This window comes from Amphiura filiformis, chromosome 6, assembly GCF_039555335.1.
Source record: "Amphiura filiformis chromosome 6, Afil_fr2py, whole genome shotgun sequence".
Taxonomy (NCBI): Eukaryota; Metazoa; Echinodermata; class Ophiuroidea; order Amphilepidida; family Amphiuridae; genus Amphiura; species Amphiura filiformis.
In genome coordinates, this window is record NC_092633.1 from 29,572,221 (window position 1) to 29,591,178 (window position 18,958).

At 36.5% G+C, this 18,958-nt stretch overlaps 1 protein-coding gene and 1 long non-coding RNA gene across 2 annotated transcripts in view; both read left to right on the forward strand.

Moving 5' to 3' along the window:
* Nucleotides 1-20: 20 nt before the first annotated feature.
* On the forward strand, nucleotides 21-11,189 carry LOC140154240 (uncharacterized). Its single transcript, XR_011859280.1, has 3 exons — nucleotides 21-135; nucleotides 10,306-10,411; nucleotides 11,153-11,189. It is a non-coding gene; the product is annotated as an uncharacterized lncRNA (long non-coding RNA).
* A 2,008-nt stretch (nucleotides 11,190-13,197) lies between these two features.
* The window catches only part of LOC140154452 (uncharacterized), a 35,852-nt gene continuing 30,091 nt past the window's right edge, over nucleotides 13,198-18,958 (forward strand). The window contains exons 1-6 of the mRNA XM_072177018.1: nucleotides 13,198-13,278; nucleotides 13,473-13,640; nucleotides 14,551-14,636; nucleotides 15,404-15,459; nucleotides 16,050-16,174; nucleotides 18,473-18,569. Of these exons, the coding sequence (XP_072033119.1) occupies nucleotides 13,198-13,278; nucleotides 13,473-13,640; nucleotides 14,551-14,636; nucleotides 15,404-15,459; nucleotides 16,050-16,174; nucleotides 18,473-18,569 (613 nt within the window). The remainder of the gene's footprint in view (nucleotides 13,279-13,472; nucleotides 13,641-14,550; nucleotides 14,637-15,403; nucleotides 15,460-16,049; nucleotides 16,175-18,472; nucleotides 18,570-18,958) is intronic.

Below are 18,958 nucleotides of genomic sequence, written 5' to 3' on the forward strand. Positions count from 1 at the left end.
TCGCTATTGGTTGTATCTCTTCTGCATATTGGTTCTGCAGAATTCATCAGGTTTCAGCAAAATAACGAATATATGTATGAATTCCATTCAAAAACGGAGCTCAAGCTAGTTCGTAACATGACAGCCATGGCAAAGGTAAGACAGATGCCAAATTTGCCAAAATAACTCTTAAATGTGACCGTACACCACCAATGAGCCGTAAATGTCCAAAATTGAGTTACAGTGTAAAATGTGCAAGAAGGTCGTATTCATAGTACCTCAATTTGGTGCGATATGTACCTCATTTTAATACCGCTAGTCAAACACCTTTTAAAGCAATCAATAATTCTATTGTTGAAGAGGATAATTAGCTTCTACCTATGTCTATAGAATTCTTAAATATCTCTAGTCTTTGTTTGCTTTGGCAAAATCCTGTTCAAGTAGTGGGTTACAAAGCATTGTATTTTGTCTAAGTTTGTATAACCAACAACTATGAGAGGACATTTCTGAACCTCGTTGACTTGGGGATGATTTTAAATGACCGCCAATTAAGTTTGATATTTATTACCAGCAATGTGGGAAAAGAGAAACATGTAGAATCGAAAAAGGTATACCATTTTGTTGAAGGAGCAAAGTTCAACAAACCATAACCCCGCTTCTGGATATCGTTTGAAGTCAAGTGATATACCATTTTAAACTTATGATATAGCCTATATTTTCTAATCACGAAATAAAACAAAATTGACCGGGGCCCAATTTACGGCTCATTCATGGTGTACGGTCCCAAATATAAAAATTTAGCGTATACGTACATTTACATTACTCACGGTGACACCTGTCAGTGTTACACAATCAAGTTCAATTAATGTCTAAGTATCATAGCAATGTCACTGAGTAATATCTCATTATTCGTAATTATCCAATTGAAATATATTTGTAAGCGGAACAGTTTGAAAACATTTTTTCCAAAATTGTAGCTTTTTTAAAGTTTAATCACTGGTGTGGAGCCCACAATTTGACCGTTGACATTTATTTGTATAACTCGAAAACTATACTTTTTCTGAATCCTTATGGGAGAGAGAAATGCATTGGTATATTTTTAAGGTGAACTAGATTTAAAATTTTACCCCTGCATATTCAGCCGATATGGTTGTATGCAAATTAGCCGTTAAATTTTCCTCTTTTTTGTTGTTCAGGAGGGTTTGAATAGATACTTGCAATCAAAACATCTTTCTGTTGCAAAAATGTCCAGAACAAATCATAATAGACTTTCTGGTTTTCAGTGTTAACGGGGGAACATGAATATATTCTTAGCAACTACAATCCCGGACAAAATTGTTGCATTATTGTTGACATGGGTACCTCAAATGTGTCCACCCCTTCCCCTGTTCAATGTTGCAATTTTGATTTTAAAAAAAAGAAGGAAAGTTGCTTTGGAGAGAATGTTTGCTCCTGGCTGTTATGTTGATGTCAAAGCCATGTTGTCAACTTTCTTCAAATGAATTTCAAAATATTTCTGTGCAGAGTCTGAGTTTGTGCTTTTACTCCCTGAGATGAATCTAAAATAATATTGATTGAGTTCTGTGCTCTTGTCAAATAGGGCTATATTATTTCCTGATGAGAAGTGTCCTCGTGTATATTGCACTAACAGACTAGTTATTGGCATATTACCCAGGAAATCATATACAAAGGGAAATACCCAAATAGTCCCCAAATAGTGCTATAATTATTTTCTCTAATATTTATCCACTTTTGTTATTTAATTTTGGACTGGATTCAAGTATCATCCAGGGCCCGTTTTTATTTTAATTATGTGGTTTGACAACAAATACCATACTAGTTTCTTTACCATTATTTTTGTTCCAACCTACGCAGCCGGCCACCATAAAGGTATTCATTCAACCATGGAGGTATATAAATAAATGGAGAATGATCCAGCCAAGCCTCTTTTGTACTACGTTGGTAATGACCAATTATTGTTGAATAGGCAATTTCAGGTTTATATTGATTATGCTAAGCTGATTACATTGTGAAGTCTGTTTCACTGGCCATTGCTTTCAATGGGGTAAAATGAAGTTTATACTTATTGGAAATTAAGTGCTCATGTTTCATAAAATTTTTATATCAAAATCTCATTTTCGCCAAAAATTGAGTGCTTAAATTGCATCAAGAAATCAGTCTTTTTGAAAAAGAATTCATCTTGTGACTCCTACATTTTGGTCATGAAAAAATTGAATTATGACTTTTTTTCCAAAAGTTATGACCCCCCCGTATATTTGGAACCCCTCCTTCCAAAGAAAATGATAGCCTCCTAATAATATTAATAATCATTTAGGCCTAAATACTGATAATTATTTATTATACAATGAGAAGTTTAATGATGATGATTTAGGCGGCCTATACGATTTCATGACAATACAGAATTAAAAGTTTAAAAACAATAACATGACATATCCGTCATGGCACTCAATCAATTTGACCCGAAGCTTCAACCAAAATCACGGTTATCATACACTAAACTATGAGAAACTGTTTAAACAAAGTATATAGGGCCTATACATTCCATATATCAATTTCTCTCTAAAAAGATTGTCTGATCATCACTTTTGCTTGAATTCCGAAGTACTTCCGGTAAATTTTGCTCGCTCGTAACTCAAATGGCCCAAATTGGCCCAACATAATTGTTTCACAATCGGAAGGTAAAAACGTTTTGCTTTCATTTGCACTATATTTGAACTCCCTCAGACCCCCTTAAAAGCTTGATATATGAACATGAAAATTAAGTATATTTGTCAAGTTACAGCACAACTAGTGTAGAAAACAGTTTCATAACTTGAGAACAGAACATCCGATTTTCTTCGGGTTTTCGCACGATCATACATGAAACAATAAGCTATCAAAACTGGTGACTTTGAACTAGCTGATTGACTAGCTGACGTCATTATACAGTCTCTTTTACAAGGCTTCCGGTACGGGTCAATGTAGGGTCAATTCCTATGAGGAAATTTTGGGAGTGACAATCAATGAACCATGGTAGAGGCTCATAACCATCGTGGATATCAATAGCTTGGCTGAAGTGGCTGGTCAATTCAAGTTTGGTGACTCATTGAATAGAGGTAACGGGATAATCTCCACTTAGGAGATTAGAATTCTGGCGATCATTCTCCATTTATTTATATACCTCCATGATTCAACTATATTCGTTACTTTCTAAATTTTCCTGAAATATCAAATATCGTGCGCTTCCAACCATTACTACGGTATTGACTGCCACAATTCAATCAATACTAAAATTCCGTAACGTATTTGTGTTTTGCAAACAACTATTATTCGAGATCATTAATCAAAATAATCTGTTTTGATAGTTACCAATACAATATAATACAACGTAAGAATGGACATCTACCGTGTGCCCTGTCCCAGTATTATTATTATTCTGCTGAATTTAAAAATGTCATCTACTTATTCTTTTAATTTCATTTTAATATCTTTATTTATTTTGGTGTTGCACCCGATACAGCTTTCGCTAGCATAAAAGTCTTACCGTTTTCAAATGAAAGGAGGTTTTGTTCACAATTTTGACATTTTTGTACTAAAAGGTCGATTTCTCATAGTTCACTTTTGACAACATATATATTTACCTTTTTCACAAATTGGGACTCGAGTACGGGTACGGGTCATGGGTCCTATTATGGGTATGGGTATAAACAAGTTAGTAAACAAGTACAAAAAGAGATTAAATATTGGTGGTCATAGTGAGTCTAGCCTAAAGGTGGGTGGCATATTTTGGGATGCAAGTGAAAAAACTGTATGGACACCCAGGCTGTGCAATACTAATTTCAACATATATTTTATGTAGCTTTCGAGTCTGGACTCGGACTCAAATCCACTGGACTTGGACTCGGCTCGGAATCGAACATTAAAAGGCTCAGCTCGGCTCGGTCAAAAAAGGACTCGGGCTCGAAGTCGACCCCAGTCGGATTCCAGTCCAATCAAGCCATGTACAATGTGGAAAAATTATTTATCTCAAAACATCAATTGGACTTGAATTAATTGTCAATTTTCCAAGTAAGTGGAATCATTCATGCACATCTACACATCCACCAGATTATCCATTAGCTTAATCATGTAATTATTATCTTTAATTATGCACATCTGGATAATTATATCCATGTTTTATTAATATTTTAGAACTCCTATAAACATGATAAATCTCCTATAAATCATTCATTTGACTCTCTCAAATGCACTAGCCCATGCAAGCCTGGGTACAAGAAGTAGGCCTACATGTGGCTGGCGGGAAATCTCATACCAGTCATGTAGCCTAGTTCTACATGTGTGCAGCATACAAGTAGTGGAGTGTGTTTGGATGGGGAATATCAAAATGATTAATAAAAGCTATAATAATGATATTTTAACATGGTAACTTGAAATTCATCACAAAGAAAAAATCTTGAAATGTTTTCCCAGTTTGCTGGTTTTTTGAGACATGTAGTATACATGTATAATTGTATATGGGTGGCACACAGTGTCATCACCCCGATATCTTCATGGTAGAAATCGCCATGGTAGGTTGAATCCACAGCCACGCATGGCCATTTTATTCCACCTTTAATATGAGACGCAGTAGCCAAGTGACCTGACTAAGGCTACTGACAATAGCCGGGGTAATTGATTTCTCGATGTGTGACATACTGCAGTTACTGTCCGTTTTCCTATACATAATACACAGTGCTCTTTCCCATTGACGCGTGACCTCTATAAATAGCCTACGTTAAAAGTATGGGGATATGCCTAGTTAACGTCGCTGTGTGAAAAATAACCGGCCAATATTAAAAGTACTCTTCTAAAGTTCTAGAAAATATAGTTTTGTAACATGTCCTAAATTTTTAGCTAATTTAGATGTTTGGAAATATTCGCACTTTGGTGTTTTAGTTAATGTTATAGGTAATAGTACATTGCCTAGTTAACGTCGCTGTGTGAAAAATAACCGGCCAATATTAAAAGTACTCTTCTAAAATTCTAGACAATATAGTTTTGTAACATGTCCTAAATTTTTAGCTAATTTAGATGTTTGGAAATATTCGCACTTGGGTGTTTTAGGAAGGATATGTAAACGACAGATAACACCAAAAAATATGAAGAAATTATTTCCAAACCGTGTTAAGTCTGCAAACCACCATGTTTCTCATTTTCAAGAACGCTGGTTAACAATAAGCACGTATTGTCTCATTTCGTAAACAAAGACCACACACAATTGTTCTCTAGCGCTCGCTTTATAATCGTTCACCCAACTGAAACTATAATCCCAGCGCATTGCTCCATTGTACGTGTAAAAGCAGAAACATATGATGTGTGTATTTAACCAGAGAAGATATGATTTAATCAGTTGAGCTGTTTTCAATGAGTGTTATCTTGGTTTAATAGCTTTTAATGGGGTTTAAGTCCTGCAAAGGTCGAATTGAATTCTACTGTAGACATGACTGCATCATGAGTAAGCTTGTATACGACATTGCGGTCAATGGTCATGCTGCCTCCACTGGACTAGTGATAGCCTGCGCGCTGTAGTCCATACAGGACCAACGCAATATAAAATGAGTATTTTGGTCAGATTTTGAGTTCAAGACTCACGGCCTTTTCTCAAAGCGCAAACTAACGACTATCATATCTGTTCGACACGTATTTTCAAGTGTATGAGACCAGATCTGGTTTCTTGAGACAAAATCATTTACGGGAGATACCCGGGGAGATATTCATCATTTTCCACCCAGGTATCCGAAGATTTTCGTCTGATATCAAAATCGTGCATAGCAATTCACGTGTATCGATCCCGGGTATTTATTTTAGTATCTCTGCTGCACCAAATAATTATTAGCCAGGCGATGTCGGTGTGTGGCAGTGTGTGCACATTCATTTTGTGTAGCCAGGTCTGGATTTATCTTTTTCAGGGCCCTGGACCAAGTTGAAATAAAATTAAGGGCACTTGCTAAATAGCTTTCTAAGTGGATACACGTGTTACTCCCCGCCCAACCCCATCCATGATGTAACCTTGTTTTGTTTTGATTATGAGGACTCACACTGGGATTCATGAGTGGAGTTTACATGCATCTGGGGAGTGAGAGTATTTCACCATCATGATGGGTTTGTGATCAAATAAGCTTTGGTTGAATTATGTGGTATTGTTAGCATAGGCCCGGGGGGTGGGGGGTACTCAGTACAAATGACCATACGGGGACGTGCCGCAAACATGGGTAGCATTTTCAGCCTTCTGGTATTATCAATGACCCCTTTTTCAAAGCCTATTTTGGTATATGAATGAGTCCTTTTTTCAAAATTTTCGCGATTTCTTCGGAAAACAGCCCAATTTTTCCTTAATCTAGCCAAAATGTTCAAAATTTCCCCAAAATTTTTGGAAAATTTGTAAAAACTAAGACAATTTTGGGTAAATTTGGCTGAAAATTTTGACTTTTGGTATATCAATGGGTCCAAATTTCTTGAAAAATTGGTATATTTATGGGTCTACTTCAAAAATCTCAGCGGCACGTCCCTACCAAAACCAAACTTGAGTACCCCCCCCGGGGGCATATGCTCATCATGATGTGGTTGAATATCATTTTAAAAGAAGTCCCTGGCAATCACAACATTATGCCTTATGTAAGAAAAATAATTATCAAGCACGAATTACGCCGTTTTATTTAAAACAATCTCATATTGACCATAAAAACGAATTAAAACATCCGTCTCTCAACACGTGATATTCAAAAAATCCCGGGCGCCGAAATTGTCGGGTGCAATGACGTCCCAGTAATACAATGAAGCACAAATAACCATTACGTCATTGCACTAAGATAATTTCAACGCGGGAATTTTGAATATCGCATGTTGAGAGCCGACTGTTTTTATTTGTTTTATGGTCAATATGAGTTTGTTTTAAATAAAATCATGTTGATAGTTATTTTTCTAACATCTAAGTTATAATGTTATGATTGCCGGAAACTCCTTTTAACATGTTTAAGTACTTCTAATTGGGTCTTTATCATGTTGACTTGTAAGAAAGAGAAAAGTAGTAGACTAAAGTAAAAAAAACCATATTTTCTAACACTTTAGACCTTAGCCGTAGAAAGGCTATTATTATACACCACTAGATTTCGCGGTTCTCGGGTTGGGTGGTTCTCGTGATAGGACTATCTCTAATTACCCAACACTCGTTACCCATATATAGGCCTACCTGCCCTGACCTTTTTAATTTAATATTGCACCCCGGAAATAGTCATGTTCTGCTGTAGGCCTAATAGGCCGTATTGAAATATGTTGAAAATAGGCATAATTGATCGCACCTGCACGATTAGCCACACTGTATATGTAATGCTTTCCGATGCTCGCACTGCGCCTGTCGATAGCACGCGTTAGCGAGCCGCGCGCACGCGATAGCGCGCGGACAGAGGGACGGACGGACGGACGGACGGACACGCCATGATTAGTATTATGATAGACGCCAGCTCTCCTGGAGGTGGCACTTAACACAATTCAAATGACCATACGGTTATGTTCTCCCGGAAAGACCCCCTTTTTGGAGTTCGCAGCTCCGAAAGACCCCCTAAATTTGTGCTCCGAAAGACCAAAACAGAGCTCCGAAAGATCCTTGATTTGGATACTAACACTAAAAGACCATATTTGTTTTTTCAGTCGATTTTCAACCAGAAAGGCAAGAAAGACCCTTCATTTTGACTGTTCGCATCTCCAAAAGATCCCCTTTTTACTTGTTCACAGCTCAAAAAGTCAAAAAGACCCCTTTTACCAGTACGCCGTCAGCTCCCAAAAACCCACCACCTCAAAATTTAGGGGAAACATAACCACCAGAAATAATGGTTTATGATGTGCCCCCCCCCCAGGCCAGCTCTTCCCTTGAAGCATGTATATTGTACGGGCAACTCATTGGGTGGGGTGTGCTTGGCGGCTCGATCCTACCTTAAATTTCCCACTTCCCACAACACAGCCAATTAAAAAAAACAGTGGTGTAGCAAGCGGGTGTACAGGGTGGACGAAGTCCAGGGGCCCTGAGAGTACAGGGGCCACGAGGAAAAGGGGAAAAGAAATAAGGGGGATAAGAGGAGATATTAAAAGTACCCGCGCTGCTCCTCACCCATGGGCCCTCGAGGCGCTTGCTACTAAATAAGTAGTTGAAATATGAATTATGCCTCTTTAACACTAAGTTTGTAATTGTAGTTTTATGAGTGACCCGGATGAGTGATATAAAGTGATCTATCTATCGTAAATTAAGAAATTAATGATACTTAATCAGTGGAGGTGTATCGCCATAGGAGCTTGACCAATGGAACAATCCATCTTTCGCCCTGTGATTATATTTCAACCATCGGCCTTGATATTCCAACCGCCACACTCATAGACGATAACGTAGAGGTCTGTGGTATAGCAAAATATCGTTAGTATATAAAGTTTTGGAAAGTATTAAAAACAATTTAACTCATTTCAATTTTTGAACCTGGACAAGCTCATTGCCATGAACTTGACTCCAGGATGAAATTAACTGCGTAGTTCTCATCCTAAAATTGTACAGGTTAATGTTATTACACCAATTTTACAAGACTTTATTTAAGAAATAAAGGGTAATGCATGATCCTTTACACGAAAATAATGTGTCCGAGGCAGTAAAACGTAAATAATGGGTGAGGCGCAGCCGAACCCATTATTTAAACGTTTTACTGCCGAGGACACATTATTTGCGTGTAAAGGATAATGCTGCACCCTTTATTTCTATTCTATTACGACAAAATAGTGTGATTTAAAGAGAAAATATCAATTTTTTTGCCCAAATATTTCAAGTTGTTTACCTCAAGGTGGAGCGCATACGCGTAGCCAAAGCGTATGCACATTCCAATAACACAACCTAACATTCCATTCTCCCCTATAAGCAGGTATGCACATACAATAACACACCCCTGACATTCCATTCTCCCCTACATAAGCAGGTGTGCTGTGCGCTCTGCTGTGCGCTGTGATGATAGAAGAACATAAAGTTCATTGCCCTTGACACTTTATCGCTAATTAATGGTCTGTCACGTGACGCGTTTCAACAAATCACAGTGCGCGATTTTGAATAATGGGTCGTGGGGGTAATAGAATATAAAATATACAATTCTGACAAAATGTGGCCATTTAATTTACCGCTCTACTATCATGTGGGCGTAAATATTGATAAGTAGAGTACCAGACGAGTTGTTCCTATTGTTTCCTGATTGTTGAACAATTCAGAAGTTTTAACCAGGATATTGAAATAAAGTTGCCACAAACAGGAAGTGTTTGGGATGAGTGAAGTAAAGGCCTTGATGCCAATTACTAATATCAGGGATTTATTTCTAGTTTCAAGCAAAGTTTTTCCTTTCATAAGTACAGAGAGTGCAGACACATCTGCAATAAAGCCCGGCAAGAGAAAAACTTCCAAAAATATTATCTTGTTTTGCCGGATGAAATTTCCTTTGCTCCCCTTCTTCATTTAATTTCTATAACCTGGTCGGTTTCTATGTATTAGTTGCTTTACTATAAGTATTTTTAAAGCCGAATCAACTACTGTCGGTTCCCGGGTTGTATCGTACGTGATCTCGAGGGGAACGCCCAAAACTTTTGTTGGTATTATATTGGCCTTAACCGCAAGACTTATGGAAATGCGATTGTCTTTCTTGACTCATTTCCTATCAGATCAATTAAGAGCATGAAGAAGCACACTGCAGTTGTTCTAGTTAAATAGCTGAAAACTAGCTGAAAACTGTGGTTGCTGCCTTAATGGTATATATGAAGCTGCCATCCTCATCATGCTCATGATCTTTATTTATATATTTTGTCATTTATATCTATCGATATTATGATATTACTTCTTACATTGAAGCATTTAGACCACTAATCTAGGATGTCTATTTGTTTTAAAGCGTTATACCCAAAACTAGGAGAATCATCTGTAAACCATCTCCACAGTAAAGCCCGCTGAATACTTTTTATTTGACGTGGAAAATTCGATCAACATTTCTTGCCTATTTCATGATTTAATCTATTCACATGCTATTTCCGGTCATGTTTATCTTCTCTAACGAACAAATCGATCATATATTTTCAGTTTCCCACCAGACATTCAACATCAAATATAATTGATTTTCCGTCAACAAACAGTCGTTAGAAGATAAAAATGAATTGAAATAGATTGAATAACGCATACTTGTTGAACGAAAATTCTACGTCGAATATATAAAAGTATTATAAAGACTGACACTCAATTCATAATTATTGTCTTTTTGCATGTTGTTATTTGTGAAGGTTGGTGTAATAGTTGTCAAAGATAAAGATCCGAATGATATGGCGGGAGATCAAGAGCTTTATCTGAATGTCCACTCTGTAACCGTATCAACTAGTGACCAAACAGGTATATGTAAATCAATTTTCGTTTTGTTTGTTAAATATATTCAACTTGTCCACATCCGGTCTGAATTTACGTGTAACTTACACAGCTTCCTATATTGACATCACGTGAAACGAAATATAATATTGGTTATTATAATTATGTTATGTTGAAGATGTTGAAATTCGAATTGAATTGCAAATATAGCCTCAGTAGTAATATAGCCTTCCAGGACGTTCACTTCCAGGTCACGGGGAAAGGTCAGCCAAGGTCAAAGGTTAACTCAGGTGAAAGGTCAACAAGGTCACTTCCGGGTCACGAGGTAAAAGGTCAACCAGAAGTGGTCAAAGGTCAACCGGAAGTGCCGCCATTTTGAAAGGTCAACCATTTTGAAAAAAAAAATTTTGAAAAAAAATTTTAAAAAAAAATTTAAAAAAAAATTTTAAAATATAAATTTAAAAAAAAAATTTAAAAAAAAAAATTTAAAATTTTTTTAAAAAATGAAGAAAAAATGAGTAAACGAGCAATGAAATGAGCGAATGAGCAGTAAAATGAGCAAATGAGCAGTGAAATGAGCAAATGAACGGGGAAATGAGCAAATGAGCAATTGTTGACCTTTCACCTGAGTTAACCTTTGACCTTGGCTGACCTTTTCCCCCGTGACCTGGAAGTGAACGTCCTGGAAGGCTATATTACGACTAGCCTCTTTCATAAAACCTCTTTTTTCTGTTTTTCCTTACATTTTGTAATCTCTTTTCTTTTCAGTTCGACTTACCGACCACAAAGACTTTGATGACTGGTAAGTATCGTGAGTATAAATGGACGGCGGCGGTCATACCCCTACTGTCAGTGTGCTTCGGTTATATATAAATGCGATTTTATAAATGCGCACGTGACCACCTCCGCGCTGCCATAACAGCTTATAGACAGTAAGTCTCGAAATGACCTTCTACATAGCGAGTGGTCTTTCTATACATTTGAATGCAAAGGCGGAACAACATGAGACTGCTGTGCAGCAAAATTGCATATCATCTTTGTGATTGTATTGTAAACGTTTCTGTGGTTATTTTTTTTCCGTCGTCAAATACTTTCAAAATATTGTTTTTGATTAAAAAAACAAAAAAGAAAAAAAGCGCAGTGATTTATAGTGCGCTACGCACAGGCACAACGCCTAGACGTTGATCCACAAGCCTAGACGTTGATCCACAACGCCTAGACGTTGATCCACAAGCCTCAGCACACTTTGATAACATATTACAAAGCAAACAAAGACTAGAGCTATTTAAAGATTCTATAGAAATAGGTATAGAAGCTTATTATCCTCTTCAGCAATAGGATTATAGATTGGTTTAAACGGTGTAAATGAGATACTTGTCGCAACAAATTGAGGTAGCTATGAATATGACCTTCACGCACATTTTACATTGTAACTCAGAATACAATTTGCCGACTTTACGGCTCATTCGTAGTGTACGGCCACAAATTACGTGCAGTGAGTATTGATTGTCGGATTGTGACAACATTTGGTAGATCTAATAACCACTGAGCGCCAAAAAATGTTTCTCATTTTGATCCAGTCAAACACCTTTTAAACCAATCATTAATCCTATTGTTGAAGAGGGTAATAAGCTTCTACCTATAGAATTCGTAAATAGCTCTGGTCTTTGTATGCTTTGGGTAAATCATGCTCAAGTGGTGAATAACCAACAATGATCAACGAGAGGACATTACTGATCCTTGTTTGCTTGGGGATGATTTGAAGTGACCACCAATTATGAATGTTTGATATTTCTTAATAGCAATGTGGAAAAATAGATATATGTAGCACCGAAAAAGGGTACCTTTTGCTGAAGGAGCAAAGTTCAACAAACCATAATTCCGCTTTTGGATATCTTCGGAAGTCAAATGATATATCATTTTAAAGCTTATGATATATATTTTCTAAACACGACTTTACGAGCATTTCGTGGTGGACGGTCACAAATATCAATTGTTTTATACCTAAACAATGCGAGTATCGAATCAAGTAACTTTTTTCCGAATTTGTCTCAGAATTTTATGATTATGGCAAAACTAAAAAATGGGGGAATAAAAATGAATTTGCCGTTTCAGCTGACATGGACGCGCTAAGAAAAACTCATGAGTATGACCGCGACCAGGGGTACCGGGTGAAAGCGCTATTTGCCTTAGTTCCTTGTTAGATTGGACATTCTACTAAGAAGTTATTTCAATCTATCATCATCATTTATATCAAAACAGAATAAGATAATGATTTTCAGCGAAATTTCACAATTAAAGAAGGTGAAGAGAGAAGTTTAAAATTCAATTTCACAATTCTCAATGAGAAACACACATTTTTTCTTACTAGTATTGATATGTTGCATTTGAGGTGTACTTTTGATTGGTGTTGTATGTTGTAATATTGAAGGAAAACGTAATATCTTTGTTATCAAAATAATTGCATGATTTTACTCTTTCAAATATGTATTTTGATTTCCCCTCCTTGTGAAAGATATGAGGGTTCAAAATGTTAAATTTTAATAATTACATATTTGGACTTTACTACTACTTTACTTGCAACCATCCCATATGGGCGAATTTTCTTTAATCATGGTAAATATTCCGAAAGCCTAGAAATGTTCACACGTATTTGTAAGTATTGGAAGCTTCTTTAGTTTTACTTCGTGTGGTCTTGCATAATGGTGTATATATCGTATTGGGTGTGGCGGAGTGGGGTTGGCTGGGAGAGGGTGTCTTGTCTTGTATAACGCCAATGTATCTCTTTTGCATCTTTAAGGTTCTCATTTCAAATGGCGGGTTGTGGCCAGGTGCTGAACGTATACCATATATCAGGAGAAGATCCTGAGGTCGTCATGGTCAAGAAGGGCATCGTTAGCGTACTTTCTGCAAACTTCAAAAACAGGAAAAGGTATGTGTGCGCTGTAAAAAATCTGTTATAATCTGATCATAACGCTTTCATGAACCATTAAGATTTTAAAATTAAGAATGAGGATGATTCGTTGTTTTGAATGTTCAATTGGTGTTACTATACATAATTTGTGATTTTAACTTATTGTCTTTGTAGTCTGGCATTTGGCACTGGTCAAATGAATGGAATTACGTAACAAATGAAACTGGACAAGAGGGTGATCACGTATCATACTATGAAGCACATGACCAATCAGATGGTATCAAGTTTAAAAAACGACGGGCAACTAGTTTACTAGAATATGCAGATGATGCACATGAAAAGGTAACTGGAAACGCTAAATAATTATATAAGTGAGAAGTGAGTCCAGAATAGGCTACTCAAGTCGCAATAACGGCTGGCATGAGTGGCCGAGATCGATGCTCGACTGCTTGTGTAGCGATCACGATTATAGAGCAATACAAAATCCCTTCATTGCTAACCCTTGCAAGGCTAAAGATTATTGCGTGTCCCAATGGTTACTATCTTCTCCAAATTTGTTTGTTCTTAATAGAAAATAATTTAAGAACTGCTGATGACTATCTCCGTCTTGACCATCCCATCACAATAGTTCAGGCTGGAGATAGAACGTTCACTGTATCTGCATCGAAGGCTTGAACATACTAGGCCTACTATCTTTATAACCCAATAGGCCAGGAAATTTCGCTTCGCTTTAGGGGGTATAAATCAAATTTGATCAAATATGGTTTAAACAATATCAATGTATTATGGTAGGAGTCAAATGTAAAATTAAATTTTGGGCTCCATGAGGGGGTCAAAAAATCAAAATGCTCCGATTTTTATCAGTAATGGCCGCATATAGTTCCTTTGTCCAATAGAAATCAAAGTAAGAATAGTTTCTCATATCTTGGTGAACATCACATTTTGAGTTTCAATGGGCTTGATATTTGTTGCCCTGTTACCATGTAATAAAACGTCAGATGCATGAACTACACATCAAAGATTTTCTGAATCCTTATAATAAAAGAAGTGCACTATATTGGTTTTATTACTTTGATATTTGACCCCTGCGTAAGTGACCCTTTTGTTTTCGCGCAAATCAGGTTTTGTGATTCAATTTTGTATTTTGTTATCATGCACATTTATCCCTGTAGAGACCTCTCCCTTTGGAAAGTAATTATTAAGATTCTTTTTTTTTTTTTTTTTTTTTTTTTTTTTTTTTTTTTTTTTGCAGGAGGTGTTTTACCACAAAACATTAAAAGTGCCGACAAGTGTCAAGATAAAAGAGCATGTTCATGCATTTGGAAGTGTACCTCCAGGGTAGGTATGACGAAAAAAAAAAAAAAAATAAGAGAAACATTTGACTGGTTTAGTATAATATATTAACATATTGTTTATACACTAGTCTGACGTCAAGAAGGTAAGATCAAATACAGTCTAATTAGGACTACAAAGAGGAAAAAACAAAACAAAGAGTGTGTCTTTCCTTTTACTAAAATGCCTATTGATGTTGATTTTATATTTTGAAGTAGGCCACATAGGCAGTGATTGTTTTATGTATTTTATGTTATGTTATGTATAGGAAGGGGGTGTGGGGGATGTATGTGATTAAATATTTATGTATGTGAGAAACAGACCACGGGGGTTTATGTGTGCAATCATAGGTTGAATACGGTACCGCTCTTTTCAAAGACACTAATCTTACATGTGCGAGTGAAGCATGTATCATGCATGTATACACGGACTCACAGAGGTACAAGTCTCATTTGCATGGCATACCATTGTATTTGTTCATTTGTGTATGGAGAGCAATTCTTGGGGCCAAGACCAAGATTACCTTAGACATGTTAGAATTGTCTAAATTATCTAGAAAATGTGGCCACCGTCACCATTACTTGATACATAATTGATCAGACTTTAAATAAAGAAGAGGGCTAGACGTATGGGTACGGTAGATAGATAGTGTGATACTCAAGATATAGCATAGATAGATACGTTGATTGATTGATTGATTGATTGATTCATTCATTCATTCATTCATTCATTGATTCATTGATTCATTGATTCATTGATTATTCTTTTTCCAGTTTCGATCCTTACAAAGGGTTAGGTGTGAAAGACTCAACAATGACGGATGATTTCGGTATGTTTCTCTTTCTTTTTTTCTTCCCTAACTTTTATATTTAATTCAAACTTTTGTTTATTTATTTATTTATTTATTTATTTATTTATTTATTTATTTATTTATTTATTTATTTATTTATTTATTTATTTACTTCACAAGCTACATTATCATAAATAATGAAAACACATCATGGGGACGTAAACAAATTGTGAATAAATTAGGTTCATTCTTTTAAAGAGAAGTACTTTATTCCCTTGATGTATTGATAAAAAAAAAATGCCCACAATGTTAGCAACATTTTCCCATTACATTAACTTTTGAATTTCACCACTTAGCATGCTTAGAGAGGGGCACTGAGTCGATAGATTTATGTATGGCCATACAAAAATCGGTCGATTCGGCAGCTCCTCTAGCACGGCGCCCAGGGCATGTGCCCCGGCATTTCCCGTAGCTACACCCGTTGCTGTCCCAAAAATAGTCCCTTTTGGGATGTCAAATGTTTTTTGAGCTCCCCATATTTTTCTACCCCTATCAAAGTATTTAGGAACACTCTTTTAAATCGTATTGTTAGGTGACACAACACAAATAATAAAATTTTTCTTTTAAAGATATGCCTGCAATATCAACAGTTTCTGAAGGAGAAATGACGTTAATAAAGCAAATACCACTCAGATTTCAAATTAAAAAACCAGTCCGAGAAAATATAGTGGAAACTACTTTACATGTCAAAGAGGTAAATGGAAAATATATACATAAGTTGTTATTCAAATACCGCAAAGATTCGCGTAATAGCGCATATGGGCTGCCTTGACATATTAGTAACTGGTATTATTTTAAGCACAAACTAAAAGTGCTCTTTCGTGAAAATCCCACCAGCAAATAAGGGCACAAACCCTTAATGCTTGTTGGGATTTCAAGAGAAGGGAGCTCTCTATTTGTTCTTGAAATCTGCGGTAACTTTTCGATATAACTCTAATATTAATATTTATATATATTCATATATTTCTATAAATAATCAAAAAGGCAATATGTATTTCATTAGGAGCAATTACATACATATACACAAGCTATGCACACTAATATATGTACAAAATGTTTTACAATACATAACTATACTATAACTATGACCATACATTGCTATACATGCCTATACATAGCTACGCATGGCTATACACCCCTCCAGTATGTTACAATTGACAGAGGGTTGGTGTAGAGCGCGAGCGGAATCAAACTTGTGGCTGAGGAGCAGGGTTTTCTTTAAGCATTTTGCTGAAGGGGTATTTTCAAATTATTGTTGACCCTTTCAATTGTGAATTTTTCCTCTGAAGGAGTCAAAAACATTGCCCAAGGGGTATTTTTATAATATTATTTTTGAAGACATTTTTAACAATATGTGTTTGTTTTTGGAGCCATACGGGGGATTCACTATACTTCAAGACATTTTTTCACCCCCCCGAATCAAAAAAAGAAATCTACGCCACTGTTTGAAGCAGTGGTGGATCTAGAGCAGTCATAAGATGGTGGGGGCAATTTTAGAAGAAAAAAATATTGTTTAAAAATGCCTCCTGAGAAGTAAGAAACTTTTGCAAAATGAAGACCTAATTGAAGCAATTTGGTGGATCATTTTGGCACTATTAATGTGTAAAATTTAAGCCGAACATTTGTGAAATTAGCAGTCCATGGAGTCTTTCGTGGACGGCAACGTTTCCCTATTATGGTAGGCCTATAAATTGTGTTAAACATAAACTGGCAAATGTCGAAAGCAGAAGTGAAAGTGGCCATTTGTTTATTGACTACGCAGGGTGATGTTCCCCCTTAGAACTTGGAAAATTTTGCAAAATGAAGACCTAATTGAAACGATTTGGTGGACCATTTTGGCCCTATTAATGTGTAAAATTTAAGTTTGAACAGTTGAAAAGCCGACAATTGTGTAATGACGGTCCATAAAGCCTTTCGTTGTCACGTTGTCCCCATTAGACCTATAAATTGTGTTAAACATAGGGCCAAAATTGCCAAATGTCGAAAGCAGAAGCGAAAATGGTCACTTGTTTATCCACTACGCATGGGGTGTCTGAGGGGGATGCCCCCCAGGATGATTTAAGCACTTCCCACCACGCCACTGTGTTGACTTGCGGTTAGCACAGCTGTGTGAGTGAACATTGCACATTGCATTGACGGGCATGGTTAAATTTGATTTTGGACCGATATATTTACAATAAAAACGCATTCAAAATGCCAGTCGATATCACATTTTGTGTTACCTACAGAAGGTGTGAATTATCCTTATGCATACATCACTTTAGATCTGAAATCGACCAAGTAATAACGACACACGCACAATTCTTAAACAACATCTTTTGCACCGAATTCAATGGGATTTGAAAAGTAAAGTGGCAGTTGAAACTCTAGTGATAACACGTTTGCAGTGCATGATGGGGCTTCCTTAAACATGTTAAATCATCCTCTGGTCCCCCCTGAGAGGGAAAATTTTGCAAAATTGAAGTCCAATTGAAGACACATTTGGTGCATCATTTAAACAGAAAAAAAGGACCCGAACCCAATTTGCAAGATTTCAAACTGACACTATACAATTTTAAGAGACTCGCAATCACTAAAACATACATGGATCGATCATTGCTGACAAAATGTGATGGGCCCTACATATCGGGAGTAGGTCCTAAATGCCAAAATCCGAGAATAAAATGCACAATATCGGGTGGTTCTCTATTCAAATCTTGCAATATCTGAACGCGTACGTTTTCAAGATTTTGTACGCATTGGACTTTGGGACTATGGATTTGAAGGAGTCAGAAAAGTGCCTGAACGCGTAAATACGCGTGTTTTGTGCGTTAAAGAAAACCCTGCAGAAGGTGCCTTTGGCACTGCTTGCGAGCGGCTTTGCCAGCGGCTTTTATAGCATCTCATATAGTGCTTATAAGCGTAACCAATGTAAGGCAACGGCCTGGCGATACAATACAACGATAGAATACCTAAAAACGTAATTAAGATTGAAGATTCTTTTTATGAACAGAACTTAGGTAAACCTCCAATGGATGAAGGAGAGATTGACAAGGTTTTGACGCATTTACGTGGAAACCTCACGTGCTTACGTAATTTCACCGGGACAGGTATGTGATTTTAAGCGTAGGAACAAAGCCAACAGGAAAATCTCATTCGTCATGTTCGTGCAGCAGAGGAATATTTAGCTTAACGGAGCTTTTCCGTGACTTGATCTCGATCAAGAAGACATAGATAAATAACAGAATTACTTGTACTAAAGCAATTGTTCTAGAAAACATTACATTCTTGACGGCTTTTGCCATGGTTTAGTGAGTTAAATAGGATATATTAAAACAGGCGACTAATTTAGTTGCTAGTAACTACTGAAACTATCTTTAACTTTGTATAGAACTGGATATCACAGCTTTTGATACCTTTCAAAATTTAACATCCAAAATTTGCCGTGTATATATAAAATACATGATATGTTTCGGAACCCTCTAATGCTTTTAAGTTG